We start from the raw sequence: 17,172 nt of genomic DNA, 5'->3' as shown, positions 1-17,172 counted from the left end.
TCTTTCCCTTCCGTAGGCTTTGTCCTCTGATTCATGGAAATACTGCCTGAGCTTCAGGACATCCTCCTTCCATCATGGCTCATCCCCTAGGCCCACCCTGCCCTCAGTTTGACAACACATACCTATATAAAGTTTTGTGCTCCAAACTCACCAGGCTTACAGATCTCATTGCCAGCATCTGGGTCCCTTCTTCTTCCATCCAGAGAATCCAGAGAAATTATTTCTGCCAAATCCAAAATAGCAGGACATTCCCCCTCTGAATTCTTGCTTCACTGAAAGGTTTAATGATTGCCACTGCTCGTAGTTCGGCAGAGAAGTGCAATAGTGCTGGGAGCACAGGGAGGAGGCCACTAGGATGTTCCACAGCACGGTAGGGGCCTATGTCATCACATCACCTCTGCTGCCATGCACATGCAAATTTTATTTATCATCTTGGTTCAAGCACTCAACACTAAGGTTTCATTACAAAATTAGTTCTTATCTGAGTATCCCGTTAGAGTCTGAGTTCTGCAGTGCACTGCAGACCTTTCTCAAGACCCTCTTTCTTGATAGACCTTAGCAAGGAGGCTGGAGACCTTAAGCCATAGCCAGGATAGACCATGTTCACACTCACTAGCTCACTTACTTTGGAGACATGCCAGGTTTCTGTGCAGCAAACTTGCACCTGCACGCTTTATTAGTGTATAGACACACTTGTAAATGTATGAGCCGTGGCACTTGTTCCCTTTCAGAACTCACCTTGCAGGGTGCAGGCTTCAAGAATATACTTTGCAGGGCGCAGGATTTGGAGGGAAGAATCCTCACAACCACTGTCTTTGTACATCAAATAAAAGTCAGAATTCAGTGTTTATTTGGTAAGATCTGGCCTTAAAATTGTTTTCTTACAACCACTTCTCAAAAGGTCAGCTTTAACAGACTGTGTGTTTTCTTGCCACCAGGTTAATGGTCATCCACTTCCTTGTACTTTTCAAAAACAGTGGCATTAATCCCAGAGGTTAAACGAGACCTTAAGCATTTAAATTATACCTCACTTGTAAAATGACAGAGAGGGTAACAAAGGACCTCCAAACTTTGCATTACTGTGTTGACAGCCTGTTCTTGTCCCATGGCTGAGGTTTGTGGATTATTTGGGCTCACGAGCTAGAGAATAGGATGGAATTTTTGTTGAGAATATCTTCAGAGTAGTGCAAGGTAATGTAGACTTAAGGCACTCTTTCAGGATTTAGCAGTGGGAGTCTGAAGTAGCATTTTACAAGATGAGTTGAGCACATTAAACAGTATTTAAATGTAGCACATAAAAGTCAGTGTTAGAAATTGGCATTCTTAGATCTATTTTAGTGTTAGCCTGTCCACCAGAGCCATTGTTAACAGAAGACTGAGCCTGACAAGGTAACTCTTAAGAAAAGCTTCTTCAAAGGCTGCATATTAATGTAAATGAAAATCAATTAACACAGCCAGATCTTCAGTTAGAGATGATTTGTGCACATGATTTGTAATTCTCTCTCTTAACCCCTTTCTGTGAGACTGAGATTTCAATATAAATCTTTCACCACAAGGTATGTTCCAGAAAATACATATAAACCTCCTACTGTTAAAATACAGATCAAAAACTAATGCACTAGTTCCAGTTTCCAAACCAATAATAGCTAAATGGTTGTATAAATAGGAACACCACAGGCGTTCTGCTGAGCACAGGCCACCATGAATAACAATTTATATTGTGTGAAGCATAGCTGGAAATATTGGTAATAGAAACTGTGGTACAGGAGGTTAACAACATGCCAAGCAGGTAAGACTTAAAGCTCTTAATAATGACCAAAAAAAAAAGTCTTTTATAAAAAGCTTTAATAAAATAAGCTTTGAAATTCATCATGCAGTGCTCTTTAAGGGGCGAGGTTTCCAAAGGTCCTGAAGAGACACTTCAGTCTCACCAAGCTTCAATGGCAGGTGGACACAGTTCCCTGAGATATTTTGAAGCACCGTGCGAATTTCCCCACATCTCAGTTTTGAAGGGGTTTGAGGGCAGGACGTGTCATCATTCGTCTCTGAGGAATGCTGTGTGCAAACCGATGCTGGAAATGCTCAGCGAAGGGCTCCAGGTGTCACATCACATCTCAGCAATGGACAAGGAGCCACATGCAGATCTGCTCGAGGCTGCAGCCCTTTGCACCCCTGTAAGTTTGCCCCCAAGCCCCTTGCTTAGTGTTTTTGTCATCCATATTACACCTGGCCCAGGGGAGAGGCTGCAGCCAACTCGTGTGGTGAGAGGATACAACAGCCTGCAGGTGCGGAGGCTGGGGCTGTGAGCTGGGCACACATTTCCCCACACACCTTGCTGCTGGTCCCAGACTGCCAGGAGCATGAGAGCGGTGGGGTGGCTCTGCTCACCCCCAGACCACCCCGTGTCCAGGGCCAGGGGAGCACAGCGTCTAATTAAAGAAAAGCTGCCTGCTCTGGGATGCCTCCCAGTTCGTCACTGGCATTTCCGTGATTGACAAACAGGCAAAAATATATTTATTCAAGGATTATCTATATTGAAAACCAGACGTGGGATTTTGTCTTGGTAAACAGTACAGTAATATCTGCTGTTTGAACAAAAGGAAGGTATACTTTCCTTCCATTTAAAGCACCAAAAGCTCCCATATTTAAGCGAAAAAGGGAGACATTTGGTTTTACTGATCCGGCTTGCTGAAGATTCTGGGGTTTTTAAATAAGATTTGTGACTAAGGGAACAGTGGTTTGATTTTCACTTTATTGGAAGGGGTTTTATGAGGCACACAGCATATAAGTTATTAGAGAAATGCATGCCCTTGAAAACAGCCCCTAAAATCTTGCACAATTAGGAAAATTCAGAACGATCCAGCATATTTCCTCATAGCGAGAAAAGTCACTTTGATATATTGAGGAGCCAAAATGTAACACTGCATTGCTCTGAATAATAATTTTATTTTGAAAAGCCACGTTTTAAGAAAGCACTTTGTTACAGATGGGAACACAGCTATTTTCATGAACCAAAATTAGGCTACAGAGAAATGGCTCTTTCAAAAATGAACACCCTTATTTGACAGTTTCACTGTTGCTCAGACAGATCTTCCCCTATCATCTACCTACAAATAATCCCATAGCTCTTCGGCTATCAAAGGACCGAGTCAATGCATTAGCCATGTTGGTCAAGGGGTGAACAATACAACAGGATAAAAGACCTTCCCCAAATATTTGTCAGTTAAATCTATTGATTATGCAAAATACTGAACTGGCAGCCCTCCAAGGTAGGTCTTTTTATCCACAAGACAGAAGAGTAACCAAAAATTTTCCCCAACATTAATGTGCTTTTCCTGTGCTCTGGAGGACAAGAGTGACAGCGTTAAGAGTGTTGTTTCGGCCAGCTCAGCACAGGACTCCTCCTTTCCTAGGACTTGTGCTGACTTAATGGGACTCATGCACAGACTCGGGGCTGCTTTCCAGAAACAAACAACTGGCCAAACTCTGCCCAACCTGAGCTAGACTTGAAAGCAAAGATCCATCCTTCTCTGTTTTTTCATCTCTTTTTGAATGTTGCTAAAACAGCGCTGTGTCAAAAAGGGAAGTGGCCAGCGTAGAGGTGGCAGTGTTATTACCCTCATCCCGTTTCCCCACCACCACCACAGTGGACACCAGCCTTGGCATTGCTCAAGAAGACCCAGCAAGCAGTGCCCCCAGAATATTGCCTACTTGATGTCAGCATCTTTTCTGATTTCTCTTGTCCTTCCTACTATAGGATGCTGCCTGGTTCTGGGGCAGAACCTTCTGCCCATCAAGCACAGCTCACTCTTGTGCCCTGTATTCTTTGTTATGCTTCTTCTCCCTTGTTTTTTCATCTGGCCTCTCTGTCCAATTTGACTTACTTACTTACACCTTGAAGTCAAAACCGACCATGGCTGATAAAGAAAGGTTCATTGACTCCTATACCTGCCTGGGTCTTTTTTGGGGGAGGGGAGCACAGGGCTGTCTTGAGAAATAATTGTTGTATCCAGTAGATGTGGACTCTAGCTCTGCTTCCAAATAACGCAGTACACTTCAGCAAATCATACTGCCTTTCTACCCTGTTTTCCTGGGGTGTATAAAAATGCGGGTATACTCCAGAGCAGCATTGTGAGAATTAATTAATGTTTGTGAAATGTTTTTAATACAAGATCTTATTGCTCTCTACAACTACCTGAAAGGTGGTTATAGCTGGGTGGGGGTCAGTCAGTTCTCCCAAGTAACAAGTGATAGGATGAAAGAAAATGGCCTCAAGTTGCTCCAGGGGAGGATTAGGCTTGATATTAGGAAAATTTATTCACTAAAAGGGTTCTAAAGCATTGGAACAGGGTGCCCAGGGTAGTGGTGGAGTCTTCATCCCTGGAGGTATTTAAAAAAGATACAGATGTTGTGCTCAGGGACAGGGCTTAGAGGTGACCTGGCAGGTCTGGTTTAATGGTTAGACTTGATGATCTTAAAGGTCTCTTCCAAACAAAATGATTCTATGATTCTGTGATCTGATCATGCTTATACTATGATTTCAAATACTGCAATTCCACGGACATCTGAATCCCTTTTTACTCTGGGATGAACATGTTCATAATTAGGCAGAGAAATATCTGTAAAGAAAAGGCAGGTTTCTTGCAAAGAATGTAAATTAAATAATCATTATTACTTTGTAATTTATGATCTGAACACAATCCCCTATTTTGGTAAATAAAGCTCAAATGATCTCTTGTGATGTGCAATATTGCTAAAATTCAAATATTGTTGAACATATGTTGTTTTTCTGTTTAGCTGCTTTTTTCTCTCCTTCAATCAAATATACAAGGGGTTTTTTTAAGGAAATGTCAAATGTTCAAAACAACACTGATATCTTACCAGTTCCCATCTGGTCAAAGATATCACTGTGTAATTTTTTTTACTCTCCTTAGAAGCTGGTCAGAGGCATAGTGCTGTTAGCTGAACTCGGCTCTATTTTTTAAGCTTGCATTATTAATTTTGCATCATGATAAGATATTTACTCAAAGAGGCAGCTAGTTCTTTCCTTTTAAAGTGATGTTATTTGCAGGAATGACCATACTTTTTTTTTCCCCCAAATGAAGTTATGCAAATCTGATCGACTAAAGTAAATGTTTCATAAAACCAATGACTGTTTAAATTGTGGGACTAAATTGTTTGTATATAAATATTACCTTTTATATTCCATTTGAGTTTTATGTAGATGAACACATTACTTTAATGACCTGCATTTACAGAGGGAGACAGGGAGAGTCTGACTCTGAAATCCTCAGCAGCCAGATGGCTGCCTTTTCTTGCATGAGATTAAAAGATGTTTCTCATTCACGGCCCTGCTTCGGAGGCAAATTAATATAGCCAGCTAAATTGCTTGTGTTTTTGGAATAAAATTTAAAGAGAACTTTTTAAAGCAATTGGTGTCACAGGTTCCTAGAGCAGATTGCTCTCCAGGTACAGCATGCTGGTTTTAAACATTCAGTAATTAATGGAAAGTATTCCGTGTTAATTGACTGCTTCAGGAAAGGGAAATATAATGACTCCTTATTAATCATGAAAAGAGACATACAGCACAGAGGCACTGCAATAATTGCACTAACGGTTGAGAAATGTTAATTAATGAAAAGAACAATGATGTAAGAAATTAGCTACATAATGCTTGCTGCTGATGGAGATTGTGCTTTAAACACATTATTTAGCATGGCAGCTACTGAATGTTGCCTTAAATAGCAGGCACCTCTTACCTTTTCCTTCAGTCAGCTACAGAGTTCCAAATGTCTTGGTTTTTAATGAGCCAAAATACACTCTCCAAAACTACATTTTCTGAAGCATTTTCAGTCTGAACTCTTGAACTCAAAACTATTCAAACAGATTGACAGCGCTTGACTTATATAAAAATACTGTGCAAGTGCAAGAGAGCATTTAGTGTTTGTGTGGTGGGGAACAACTTCTTGTTAGACGGGATGAGCTAAATAGGTTTGCAAAAAGATAACTGCATCATGACTTCTTTCCCTTCTTAACTTTTCCACTTATTAACCAGTTTCCTGTCTCCTGAAGAATTTAGAACGAGCATCCTGTCATTTTTGTGCCTAGCTTGATGTAAAAACTCGTAGGCTATTAAAACACGGAACAGTTCTGGCAATTAATCCAACATCAGTAGTATGGAGCTCAGTCATTAACAGATCAAAGGCACCAAGGTTTACACCATCACTCTGTTGCTCCTTTAAGATGGCAACAGAGTGAGACATATACATCACTCTGAACACTTTAGAGCGTGTCAAACTATTGGTTACAACTAAATTGCTGAACATGTAACTTGGTTTTTTTCTGTTCAGGAGCAGGATTTGATTTGTCTAAATGTCTTCATATCTGCACGATCATTTGTGCAAGGAAACGTCAGCCTGTAAGGCTCTAGAATATCATTCACAAAAATTTTGTGGGAAATTTGGCCACCCTAGTCACATGTTATCTTGGAGGTATGACTAGAGGGTGTTACTAATGTATGACAAATGGTAGAATAAGAAAAGCACTCGTTTTACTCTACCTTTGCAAGCGTAAAATTATAGATGAAAAAAAACTAAATGCTAAAGACATGCTAATAGACATTCGTCAAACAGAAAATGCTTTTATAAAGACTAGCTCTCAACAAAAGGCCTCCGTTTGCAATAACGCGAGACAGAAACACATCCCTTAAGTCAGTGTCACAGTAATCTAAAAAGATTGTAGAGAAGGAATCAGTCCCCGGGTGTATAACAAGACAACAGTTCAGTATTTCATGCACCATAGGACAGGGACAGGAATGGTTTCATTCCTCATCTCTCCAACCAAGTGCTGGCCTTTGCTGATTTGCTCTCTTGTGGCCATTCCTCCATCCGCACGTTTTATTGCTCCTGAATTTCTTTTCCAGATGGAATATCCTTGGGCTCCAAGGTGCTCTCCTCAGCTCCTTCATCGAACCCATGTACTTGCACAGCATCATTGTGGGAAGCCTCTGTCACACTGGTCACCTTTCCCGGGTAATGAGCCATAGAATAGAAGACATTGGTCAGCTGCCAGCTTCATACCGGCGCAATCAGCTGCTTCTCAGTGGTAAGCAAACACCTGCCTGCAAGACAAATGATCCCCTCTCCCAGCACTAATTGTGCCAGTCACCAACAGGGAAGTTTACTTGTTTGTAAGTAAACTGTTAGCCCATGCATTCTTTTTTTCCTGCAGAGTATGAATTTGTAGAACGAAGAAACTGATGCATTTAAATTCAGTTCCTTTTTCATATGCAGTGACCACAAAAGGATCAGTAGTGGATGTAAGCTGACTAGGAAAACTAAGACTGAACAAAGACTGCTCAAAATGGGGAAAAGTGTACGGCTAAGTGAAAGATCTCTAGAAACCAGAGAGGAAGTTTTCAGTAAATTTTAGGTTTAGCTCTCTCCTGTCCCACTCTCCCTCACCTAGCAAGCACACAAACATGGAAAACAAGCCCTCGCATCTCTGGCCCTATGCATGCAGCCCTGATCTCCATAGCCCTCACCCAGAGTCCTGTTCCTTCGCCATTGGTTAGCCATCATGTTCAGAGCAGAAGGCCGCGAGAAAAGGGCTGTTTGTCTGCTCAGCAGACCTTGGGGATTAATTGCTGCCATCTGACGATGCTGCTGCCTGTCATGTGAGCATCTCCATGGTTTCCAGCTATCTTTTGGGCTACTCTTACTGCCACCACTTCTTCCCAGCCCCCATCCATACCCCAAGACTCTGGTCCTTTCTTCTCCATCTCCCTGACTCCCAGTTCCTTAACCACCAGCCAGGCAGCAGCTGTGTCCTCATTCCAGCAAAATTTCACAGTCTTCAATGTTTTCCTGGAAGTGTTTAAAAATCGTGTGGATCTGGTGTTGAGGGACATGGTGTAGGGACCCTGGTGGTGTGAGGGCGACGGTTGGACTCGGTGATCTTTGGGGTCTCTTCTGGCCGGATGATTCTGTGATTCTGTGATTCTGTGATTCAGATTCTCGTGAGGCATGTGAGAGCTAATGACCACCAGTTCTGCACAGAATTAGACCCTCATATGACTTTTAGACTCTGATAATTGTTCTTCAGAAGGATTCCCTGAGAAAAACCTCTGTCAGGGTTACAGAGGTGGAAAGACAGGATGCTTTAGTGGAGTACACCATGGCCTTTCAAAGTCCTATAGGGTCCTTAATCAGGAGAGTGCTATTTTATCTATTTCATTTTCTTCTTTTTTTTTTTTTCAACTTGTCCTTGTCACAAAATTTGTTTGACTGAGGAAGAAGTGATAGTTTAGCCACTGGGGAAATTCTCAGGTTCTGTGTGGTTTAGTACATCTGGCGAGTGCAATGTACACATACGTGTTATGAGGTGAGTAGGTCAAAAGGCTTATCTTTATTTGAACAGCTTATCTCCATTTTTTAACTCTTCAGTACAGCTAGAGAAAGATTCTGCAATGCAAGTATGCAGGAAACTCTGTTCCTCCTCCCCATGCTCCCTCCCACCCCTATGCTGCTCTGGTCCAGCAAGGGCATAAGTCAGCCCCATCTTCCTTCCCACTCCACATCATGGGTGGGAAGAAAGGACTTGAAGTCAGTTTGGAAAAATCTCCCTATTTCCCAAACCTGGTTGTTATTTTGGTAACACATCTCTGTTTGCCAGAAGCCTCTGCATCTCCCGCTGGGGCTCCCTTTGCCAGCCCTAACTCACTATAAGCCCCTCCATACATTAAGATCCAAATCACATCTGCTTTCACTGTGTCTTCAGGACATACAGGGAAACCCATCTGAACTGTTGAAGGACTGAAAATGAAATAAGGGATTTAATAAGAGGTTTAACCACAGAATAGCTATTGTTTTGCTGGGTTGCCCTTGTAGAGTAAGAGTAATGGCTCATATTTAGCCCAGCTGCATTATTTATGTCCAAGAGTCATTGCCAGAGATTTCAAGGGAGTTAGAAATGTATCGGAGGGTCCTTGTGTCACTTTAAATATCTGCGTGTTTCACAGCTGGCTTGCTTCTTCCCAGAGACTTCTGTTTGGAAAAGCTTTGTTGTGGTTGTGGGTTTTTCTTCAGCCCAGGAAAAGCAGTGGGAGGATTCTGTCTCTCTCTGTCCAAATTGTTTTTGTCTCTAAAGTCATTATTTGTAATCTTCCCTCCCCCACAAATCCAAGGGAGCCGATACTGCTTAAAACTTACATTGCTTGGTCTTGTGCTGCATATCTCTCACCTGGAAAATGGTGCTGACGGCATATCCAGTGACTAAGGAGGTGGGCACCTTGCAAAAGCCAAAGCAAATGCTTTAGAGACCAAACCCCAGCAACCTCAGCCAGGCAACTCCACCTCCCACACTCCTGTCAGGGATCAGACCAGCCAGTGATTTCAAATTGGAAGAGTCCTTCAATTATAAGGATGCCTATTTTGTCAATTGATCACAACGGTACAAACGTTGCAGTAGAGACTCAAGTCATAGTGTGGGGTGAGATATCCTAAGATAACTCCTTGGCCCCACAGAATAATAATCAGTGAGGTTTTCCACTTCCACCAGTCCCAACCAGAAGGAAATCCACTCATTCATTGCAATTACTCCTGAGTATATTTTTTTACAAGAAAGAAAAATCCTGTGTCATTTTTATTTCCTTTTCTCTCAATATTGAGGCCATTCTAAATGGTATCCTGACAATCCATGAGGCTTTGCTAGGAGAGAGGAGAATGTGGACAGATTTCAGTTCATATCCCATGATATTCAAGTTCATATTATTTGTACAAAGACTTTTCTTTTCCTTCCAGTTTCTATGAGCTCCTATTGTACTCTCTGTTGTGTTGGTTTTAAGAAGGACATTTTACATGAAGTAGAGGAAATTATCTAGATTATTTGGGTGTTACCTTTCAACTAAAATCAGAACAATTATTTGTCAAAAGAAAAACATGAAACAAGTGTTTAAAAAAAGATCAAAAACAACAAGAGGATTTATCTAGGCTCTATATTTGCATCTGTCATGAGTCTCATAACATTTTCTTTAAAGCGTCTTCTCTTGCTTAAATATGGGTACTTATATATGATAGCTGGCAAGAGAAAGCAGGAAAGCCAAACCAACACAGCGGTGTTCCAGGCACTGGGGCAAGCTCCCAGCTCTCCCAAATATCCACCGAGAGCAGAGGGAGGTCCCAGGAGAGTACAACCCCCATCTCCCCATTAATGGGCACCCACAGCCTGCTCTGTCCTCATGCAGCCTTTCATTCTTTTCCTCTGGTCAGTGTTTTCACAACATTTTTATTGTTTTAGTGGCCTGTGGGCACTTTGCACGGCAGGGTGTTGGCTATCGTGTTTTTTGGCACTCAGTTCTCTAAGCTTTTGGGTGTATCTTGACAGAGTGGTGTGTAGTGCCAAAGAGCTGATTTTGATCTGTTTGCATCTTGTTCTGCAGAGAGGCGTTTGAATAGCACCAGAGAGCTATCTGATTTTCAAGGTCTCTGTTTATATCCTGTTGCCTAGGTGAACCGAGGTTTTAGATGCAGACTGATCTGTTATCTCAGGGGCAGGAGTGAAATTGAAAGAGGTATTAATACAACATGAATGTGTTTACAAATCCTGGATGAGGTTATGACTTAGCTATAATTCTCTTCTACACATGGTAGCAAGCTCAGTCGCAGTAACTGAGGTGATTTCTTCAATTCCAGTTTTGCCACCTATTTGCCAGCTATGAACTGGTTGTGCCATATATTTTTCCCCTTCAATGGCCAGCTTTCTCTCTCTATCCGTGCTCAGTCCCATCTAGCTCTTGCAACTCCCTCCCAGAGCAGGGGCGACAGGAGGAAAGAGGGAGCATGTCTCTCACTGTTGTTTCCCATGACGCTGAGAGGTCCCATGCAGAAGGCAGAAACTTCCTACAGAGGCAGTATCCTTGCCACGACTGACCCTGCACTGCCCTCCACTTCTCCTGTGGTCTCTCTCAGGGGCTTACCAAACTCAGCGTGTTGAACACGGTGATAGGTGCTGCATTCCCACCAGCTCCCATCTCCTCCCGTTCTGCCTGAGATCAGCAGGTGCTCATGGTGCGCATCTATTCCCAAAATGAGATCCCTGAGCAAGAAGGGGAGAAGGGGTACTTCAGAAAGGAGGGGCTTTTGACTCTCCTCTTTACTCTCTTCCTCTCTGAACAGCCTGTATCAGTACTTCTCCCTCTCTGTAAAAGTTCATTGAAACCCTTCAGCAGAAAATGCAAAGGATCTTCCTCTGTTGCCCTCCATCCTGTAGCAAAAAAAGCAGGTCCCATTAAGCTGTGTGAACCTTAAGCTGTTGCTGGAGATGCTGCAGGCAGGGGCTCTGGCGGGAGCTGGCATTTGGAAACAGAGATTGAACCCTGGTGCTGGCTTGTGCTGGGGTGGTTTTGCCAAGCAGCTACTGCCCACCAGCACGGTCTCCACCTGCCTGCTCACCACACTGGCTTTTGTTGTCCAGGTTTTCAGGCTAGTGGCCCTCACAGCAAATTAGGAGAGAGGGACTCAACAGCTGGATCCAGACACATCATCCCATGAACACATTATCAAAAATATTCAAACTGCCTCAGGTCACTCTGTCTTTTCCAGCCTTGGAAGCTCCCAGTGTTGATTCTTTGCTCCCAAAAGCACTAATGAGCAGGGCAAGGCAGAGGTCACTTGGTTGGTTTTATTGTGTGCTGGAAAATAAAACAACCACTTTCTTTATTCCTTTTATTTCCTTGCAAAGACTAATCCTTCTCTTGTTTCAGATACAAGCAATGAGAAAGTGACAGGAGTCGAGGAAAGCTTTAACAACATTAAATGTTTAAGAAGAGACAGGAATTTACGTGATTAAAAATAACTTTCTCTCATGTACCCATTCACATCTGACCTTACAACCCTGATCTGTAAGGGGTCCTGCATTTAGGCCATAACAACCCCCTGCAACACTACAGGCTTGGGGAAGAGTGGCTGGAAAGCTGCCCAGCGGAAAAGGACCTGGGGCTGCTGGTTGACAGCCGGCTGAAGATGAGCCAGCAGTGTGCCCAGGTGGCCAAGAAGGCCAACAGCATCCTGGCTTCTATCAGCAATAGTGTGGCCAGCAGGAGGAGGGAAGTGATTGTCCCCTGTACTCAGTACTGGCGAGGCCACACCTTGAATATTGTGTTCAGTTTTGAACCCCTCACTACAAGAAGGACATTGAGGTGCTGGAGTATGTTTAGAGAAGGGCAACGAAGCTGGTGAAGTGTCTAGAGCAGAAATCTTAAGAGGAGCAGCTGAGGGAACTGGATTTGTTTAGCCTTGAGAGAAGGAGGCTCAGGGGAGACCTTATTGCTCTCTACAACCACCTGAAAGGAGGTGTAGTGAGGTGGGGGCTGGTCTCTTCTCCCACGTGACAAGTGACAGGATGAGAGGAAACAATTTCAAGTTGCCCAAGGGAGATCTAGGTTAGATATCAGGAAAAATGTCTTCACAGAGAGGGTTGTGAAGCCTTGGAACAGGCTGCCCAAGGAGGTGGTGGAGTCCCCATCCCTGGAAGTATTTAAAAGACGTGTAGATGTGGTGCTGAGGGACTTGATTTAGGGACCCTGGCAGTGCAGGGTGAGTGGTTGGACTTGATGATCTTCAAGGCGTCTTTGAACCAAAATGATTCTGTGATTCTATGAATCTGCATTCAGAGCCAAGGGAGATCTCACCCATGAGAAAGTGGACTCCAGTATGTGATTCAGATGTCCAAAACTGGCCATGTAAATGAGACAAAGACCATGCAGTCACCCCAGGTTACTGAAAACATCATCATTGTAGCTGTCTAAAATTAATTAAGATTCATTCCACATAAAGGTGTCCAAAATATTGCTGTAAGGACATTAGCTAGCTCTTGAAGATACTGTTACACCCATACAGGCTAGGAATCTTGCAGGCAGACACAAGGTGGGGAGCAAGAGTTTTCTGTGTAGGTCTGTGATGTCTACAAGGTCATTATTAGCTCGGATTTGGGTTTGTATTTTCTTATCCCGTGTTTATAACCCCTGTGATCTAGACTTCCCACCAGTGAAGGCCCCCACAGTTAATAGCAGACAAATACGCTGGATGGTGGAAAGCTCACCTGGAGGAACTCATGGCAAAAGTACTTTGCTGCTTAGTTCCTTTTAAAATCCAGTTATCCGGTTATTAAAACCTTCCTGAAAGATTTCACTCAGCAACTGTCATGCTGCTGTCAATAGTATGCAGTGCGATCTAATGGCTTTCCTTAGGCCAACAAAAGGTTTGCCTGCAAGGTGGAAAAAGATCTATAGGAATTGCTAAATTATGTCTCACTAAGGTACTCGGCCTGGTAATATTTAACCGGTGGTGACAAAAGCACATGCAGTGCACAATGCCAGCTTGTTCACTTGAGGATGTCTCATGTGCCACAATGACCCAGCACATGTTTGCAGTCTCTGAAGATTTTGAACACTGGATGTTACTGGTGCCCTTCTCTCCTGCCAGGGGTTAGCCACACTGATGCTCGTCAGCCTGGAAAATCTCCCAGCTTCAGTGTGAACTGGATTGTGGGGAACCCTGACCTGGAAGTTATCAACGCCACAACGGGGAAGAGGACTTGCGGGAGTCCCTCACGGCTCTGCAAGCACATGTTCTTCACTCGATGGGCAAAGCTTTATGGCAAGGTAGGTCTGCTGCACTGAGAAGACACTCACGCCAGCCCTAGGTGGCTAGCCCTTACCCCAGAGTAAACCCTGTTTTAGCAATATCTCATGCTGAAGCTGCAGCCTCCACAGGTGTCCCATGTACCTCCTGGTAGGGCCTGCAGGGCCAGCTATGGGAGCTGAGAGTCCAGAGAAAGCCAAGGGCAGAAACCCAGGTGGGTTTGAAGGGGACAAGGGTGTTCTGGGTGTCTTGGCGGTGGAGCCATGCTCAGATGAACAGTCAAAAGCCAAGAGAGTGAGAATCATCCGTATAAGCACAACTTTGTAATTTTTTATGCATCTCACTCCAAGTATCCTTTTGATTCTAAGTAGAGTTTTCAACTCACTAAGTCTTACAGGTCTGAGGCAAGTATTTCTCATTGCCTTGGAGGCATATACCTCACTTCAATGTTCCACAGGGGATTACACTCCAAACCTAAGTCACTCCCAATCTCACCCATTAGCTGACTAAAGCAGGTGCTATGGATTGCCAATTCCCCTCCTCCTCCCCGCTCTCCCAGATGTGCTGATAAATCCATATATTGATACAGCTGCTCCTCTCCAGGTGAGTGGCCTGGTGCTGAAGGCTCTCCAATTTCATTACACTCAGCAGCAATACAGTTTAATGGCATTGAAACTACTGGTTGTGCTTCATTAAAATGGCCCTCACCCCTTCACAGCCCTACTTTCGCTAGGGAAGATAGCCATGAACAAACCTTGCTTGAAATGGCACTGAAATCAGTGTCCTCACACTTCAGTTACTTCCTCCAGACTGGAGACAGAGTCAGGACAGAAGGATGGCCAAAAACTACAGGGTGGGATGCAAGACACGTAGGAAGAAGCTTGATGTGGAATAAGGAAATTTTCCTCTAATTATTCCCGGTCCTCGAGTCACCATTTCTCCTCTTGCCTGACTCTTCAAGAAGTGCTGGGAGAGGGAAAGACATGGAAGGTGGTGAGCCTGATCCCACCACTTCCAGGAGGAGCAGCAGGAAAAATGCAATGTCTCTTCAGCTCACATATCTTCACTGCTGGAATATTAATTTGCTATAAGGAGGCTTGTCGAGGATTATCTTGCAGTCCAGTAGAGTGGGAGAAGATGAGGACAAGAAAAAAATATTTTATTAAGTGAAGAAACTTTTTTCCTATTGGGAAACAAGTGGAAAAAACCAAGTCAGGGTGATGGCAGGGAAGCCCAGAGCCACTTCTACCAACAAAGTCAATCAGGAAGGCAGACGGACAGGCAGGGAGGGGGTGTGGGCGGACAAGCTCAAAGGGGTGGTTGTTCTCTGCAGGAGGCTCCAGAGAAAGAGTCTGGTGGGACTTGTCCGATCCCAGGCAGTGGCATGACCTGTCCTTGCAGTGACCCTGAGCCTGAAGGGCAGCAGAAGGGACCAACCAACCTGGGCTTCATGCCCAGAGCTCAGTCACAGTTTGCTGGCACTGATCCCAGCTTATTTCTTGCACAGCAGGTGGCATAGGAAACGGGGGGTGAGAAGCACTCCTGATGACCCCAAAATGGAGGGACCCTCACGGGAACAAAACCTGGGTCGAGTTGGGCTGCAGGGCAGACTGTGGCCAGGACAACGGCTGGGAGAGCTGGACTGCACCTGGCTCACACCAGTAATGGGCTTGGGGTGAGCAGGAGGGACTAACTTGTGGCTGAGCAGGGCACTTTGCTTTTGACAAAACAAAAAAAAAATTGATAATGTCATCGGCGACCACCTCTGGGGAACAAAGGGGCAGCTGGAGGGAAGCCACTACCAGCCGGGCCAGCTTGTGGCCCATTGACACCCAGGCTGGCAGCTTCTTTGCTGGGCCAACACACTCCTGGCCAAAGCAGTGCCACAGTCTGCTGGCACCACGTGGACTGGAGCCGCTCATCTCAGGCTGAGCATTCACCTCTTCCTTTAATCTGTCTTTCAGCATCTCTCCTCTTTCGAGAGAAGAAAAAGACTGTTGTGGGCTCACCGGGCTGTGCTTTGAGGGTGTGTTTTCCTGCCCGGTGCTATTTCCCTGGCTTGTAAGAACTGGACTTTCATCCACCTGCTTGCTCTAAGGCATTTTCCAGACTTCAGTTTCTTTCATATAATGTCAAAGCCTCGCTGCCTGTTCGGCACTGTTAAGACTTGGGCAGGTCAGAGGAGGTCATTTATTTAGTCCTCCTGCAAAGCAAAGGGTGCTCGCTCCCATGTGTGTGCTCCGGGTGATGAGGGGCAGTGGATATGTGGCATTGTCTCCCCAGGCAGCTCCCAACGGGTGGTGCCGGTGTCCCCACAGACCACTTGGTTTTTCAGCACCAGCATGAATGCTGGCACCTGATTTCTGTCCTGTCCGGGGCAGGTTTCACAGCATTTCTGACAGTAACAGATTAAAGAGGGAAAAGAGGAGAGTGTGGGAGGGGACTCTCCTTCTTGTGTCTCTTGGTATTACATGGAAGCACTGAGCTGCTTCACTCCCCAGGCTAAACTGCACACAGTCTTTAAAGATCCCCGGAAAGCATTCTTCCCTTTCTTGTCCCTAAAAATCATCTTAACTGAGAAGTAGGGTTTTGCCTTTGTAAAATGCACCAAGATTTGCTACTGCCTATGCCCCCCCAAGGCAAAGCTGTTTACCCCGTTCCTCTTCTCAATGCCTCAAAAACATGTCACAGGCATTTATTGTTTCCTTGGTTTTCTGTTGTAAATCAAAAGCAAACACTCAAAGCACAGTGATAGTTTGTTGCTTATGAAATGTAGACGGGCAGATTATACAGCTCCTGAAGCCTCCTGTTTCTTTTGGCTCGTTGGTTGATTTTTATTATTATTATTTTATTTTTTTCCTCTTCCCTGATTATTGTTCTGCAGCTGAGCACACGAATACCAAGCCATGGAGACATGCCATCAGTGTACAGCGAGGCAAAGCTGGTGGCTCAGACATACCAGTCTGTCAAGCAGCAGCTGTTTAAAGCGTTTCAGAAAGCCGGTCTGGGCACCTGGGTGAAGAAACCCCCAGAGCAAGATCAGTTCCTACTAACTGTATAAATCGCTTGACACCTTTGCTACATGACTGGATCAAATCAACAGCAGAGAAGGTTAGGCAGGACGCGTGAGCCGAGAGAATTGAAGCAGTTTGAGATTTAATAGCAACCTCCATAGGAATATTAATTCTGTATTGGAAATACGTAAATAGAAATGTGTCTGATGCACTGAACTCAACTTTAGAAAACTGCTTTTTCATGATCCCTTCCCAAGAATGTATCTGCCCAGATTATTATGCCACCCCCACAAGGGTTCTGCTTTTCGTTGTTTATTGCTGTTGGTTATTACCGATCTGAGGTGTTAGCAGGCTGCCTGTCTGATCCAAAATAGAGCTTGTTTCTCCTCACACAACCAGTGCAAGAGTCATCACTGAATAATGGAAAATAGTAAGCAAAGATGGAAGAACTCCAGGCACAGAGCGTGACAGCAGGTCTCAGAGCATCCAGAATCATCCACAAAAAAGGTATCTAACCT

The 17,172-nt window shown here is 44.3% G+C and overlaps 1 protein-coding gene across 1 annotated transcript in view; it reads left to right on the top strand.

Annotated features, from left to right (window-relative positions):
* Positions 1-16,701, top strand: part of LOC104495943 (double-stranded RNA-specific editase B2-like) — a 46,500-nt gene extending 29,799 nt beyond the window's left edge. Inside the window, exons 5-7 of the mRNA XM_010138997.1 lie at positions 6,923-7,104; positions 13,482-13,660; positions 16,525-16,701. Coding sequence (XP_010137299.1) covers positions 6,923-7,104; positions 13,482-13,660; positions 16,525-16,701 — 538 coding nt within the window. The remainder of the gene's footprint in view (positions 1-6,922; positions 7,105-13,481; positions 13,661-16,524) is intronic.
* The last annotated feature ends 471 nt before the right edge of the window (positions 16,702-17,172 follow it).

This window comes from Buceros rhinoceros, unplaced genomic scaffold (genome assembly GCF_000710305.1).
Source record: "Buceros rhinoceros silvestris isolate BGI_N320 unplaced genomic scaffold, ASM71030v1 scaffold19046, whole genome shotgun sequence".
NCBI classification, from domain to species: Eukaryota; Metazoa; Chordata; class Aves; order Bucerotiformes; family Bucerotidae; genus Buceros; species Buceros rhinoceros.
The sequence above is the reverse complement of the archived record's forward strand: the minus strand, read 5'-3'. Positions and strand labels throughout refer to the sequence as shown.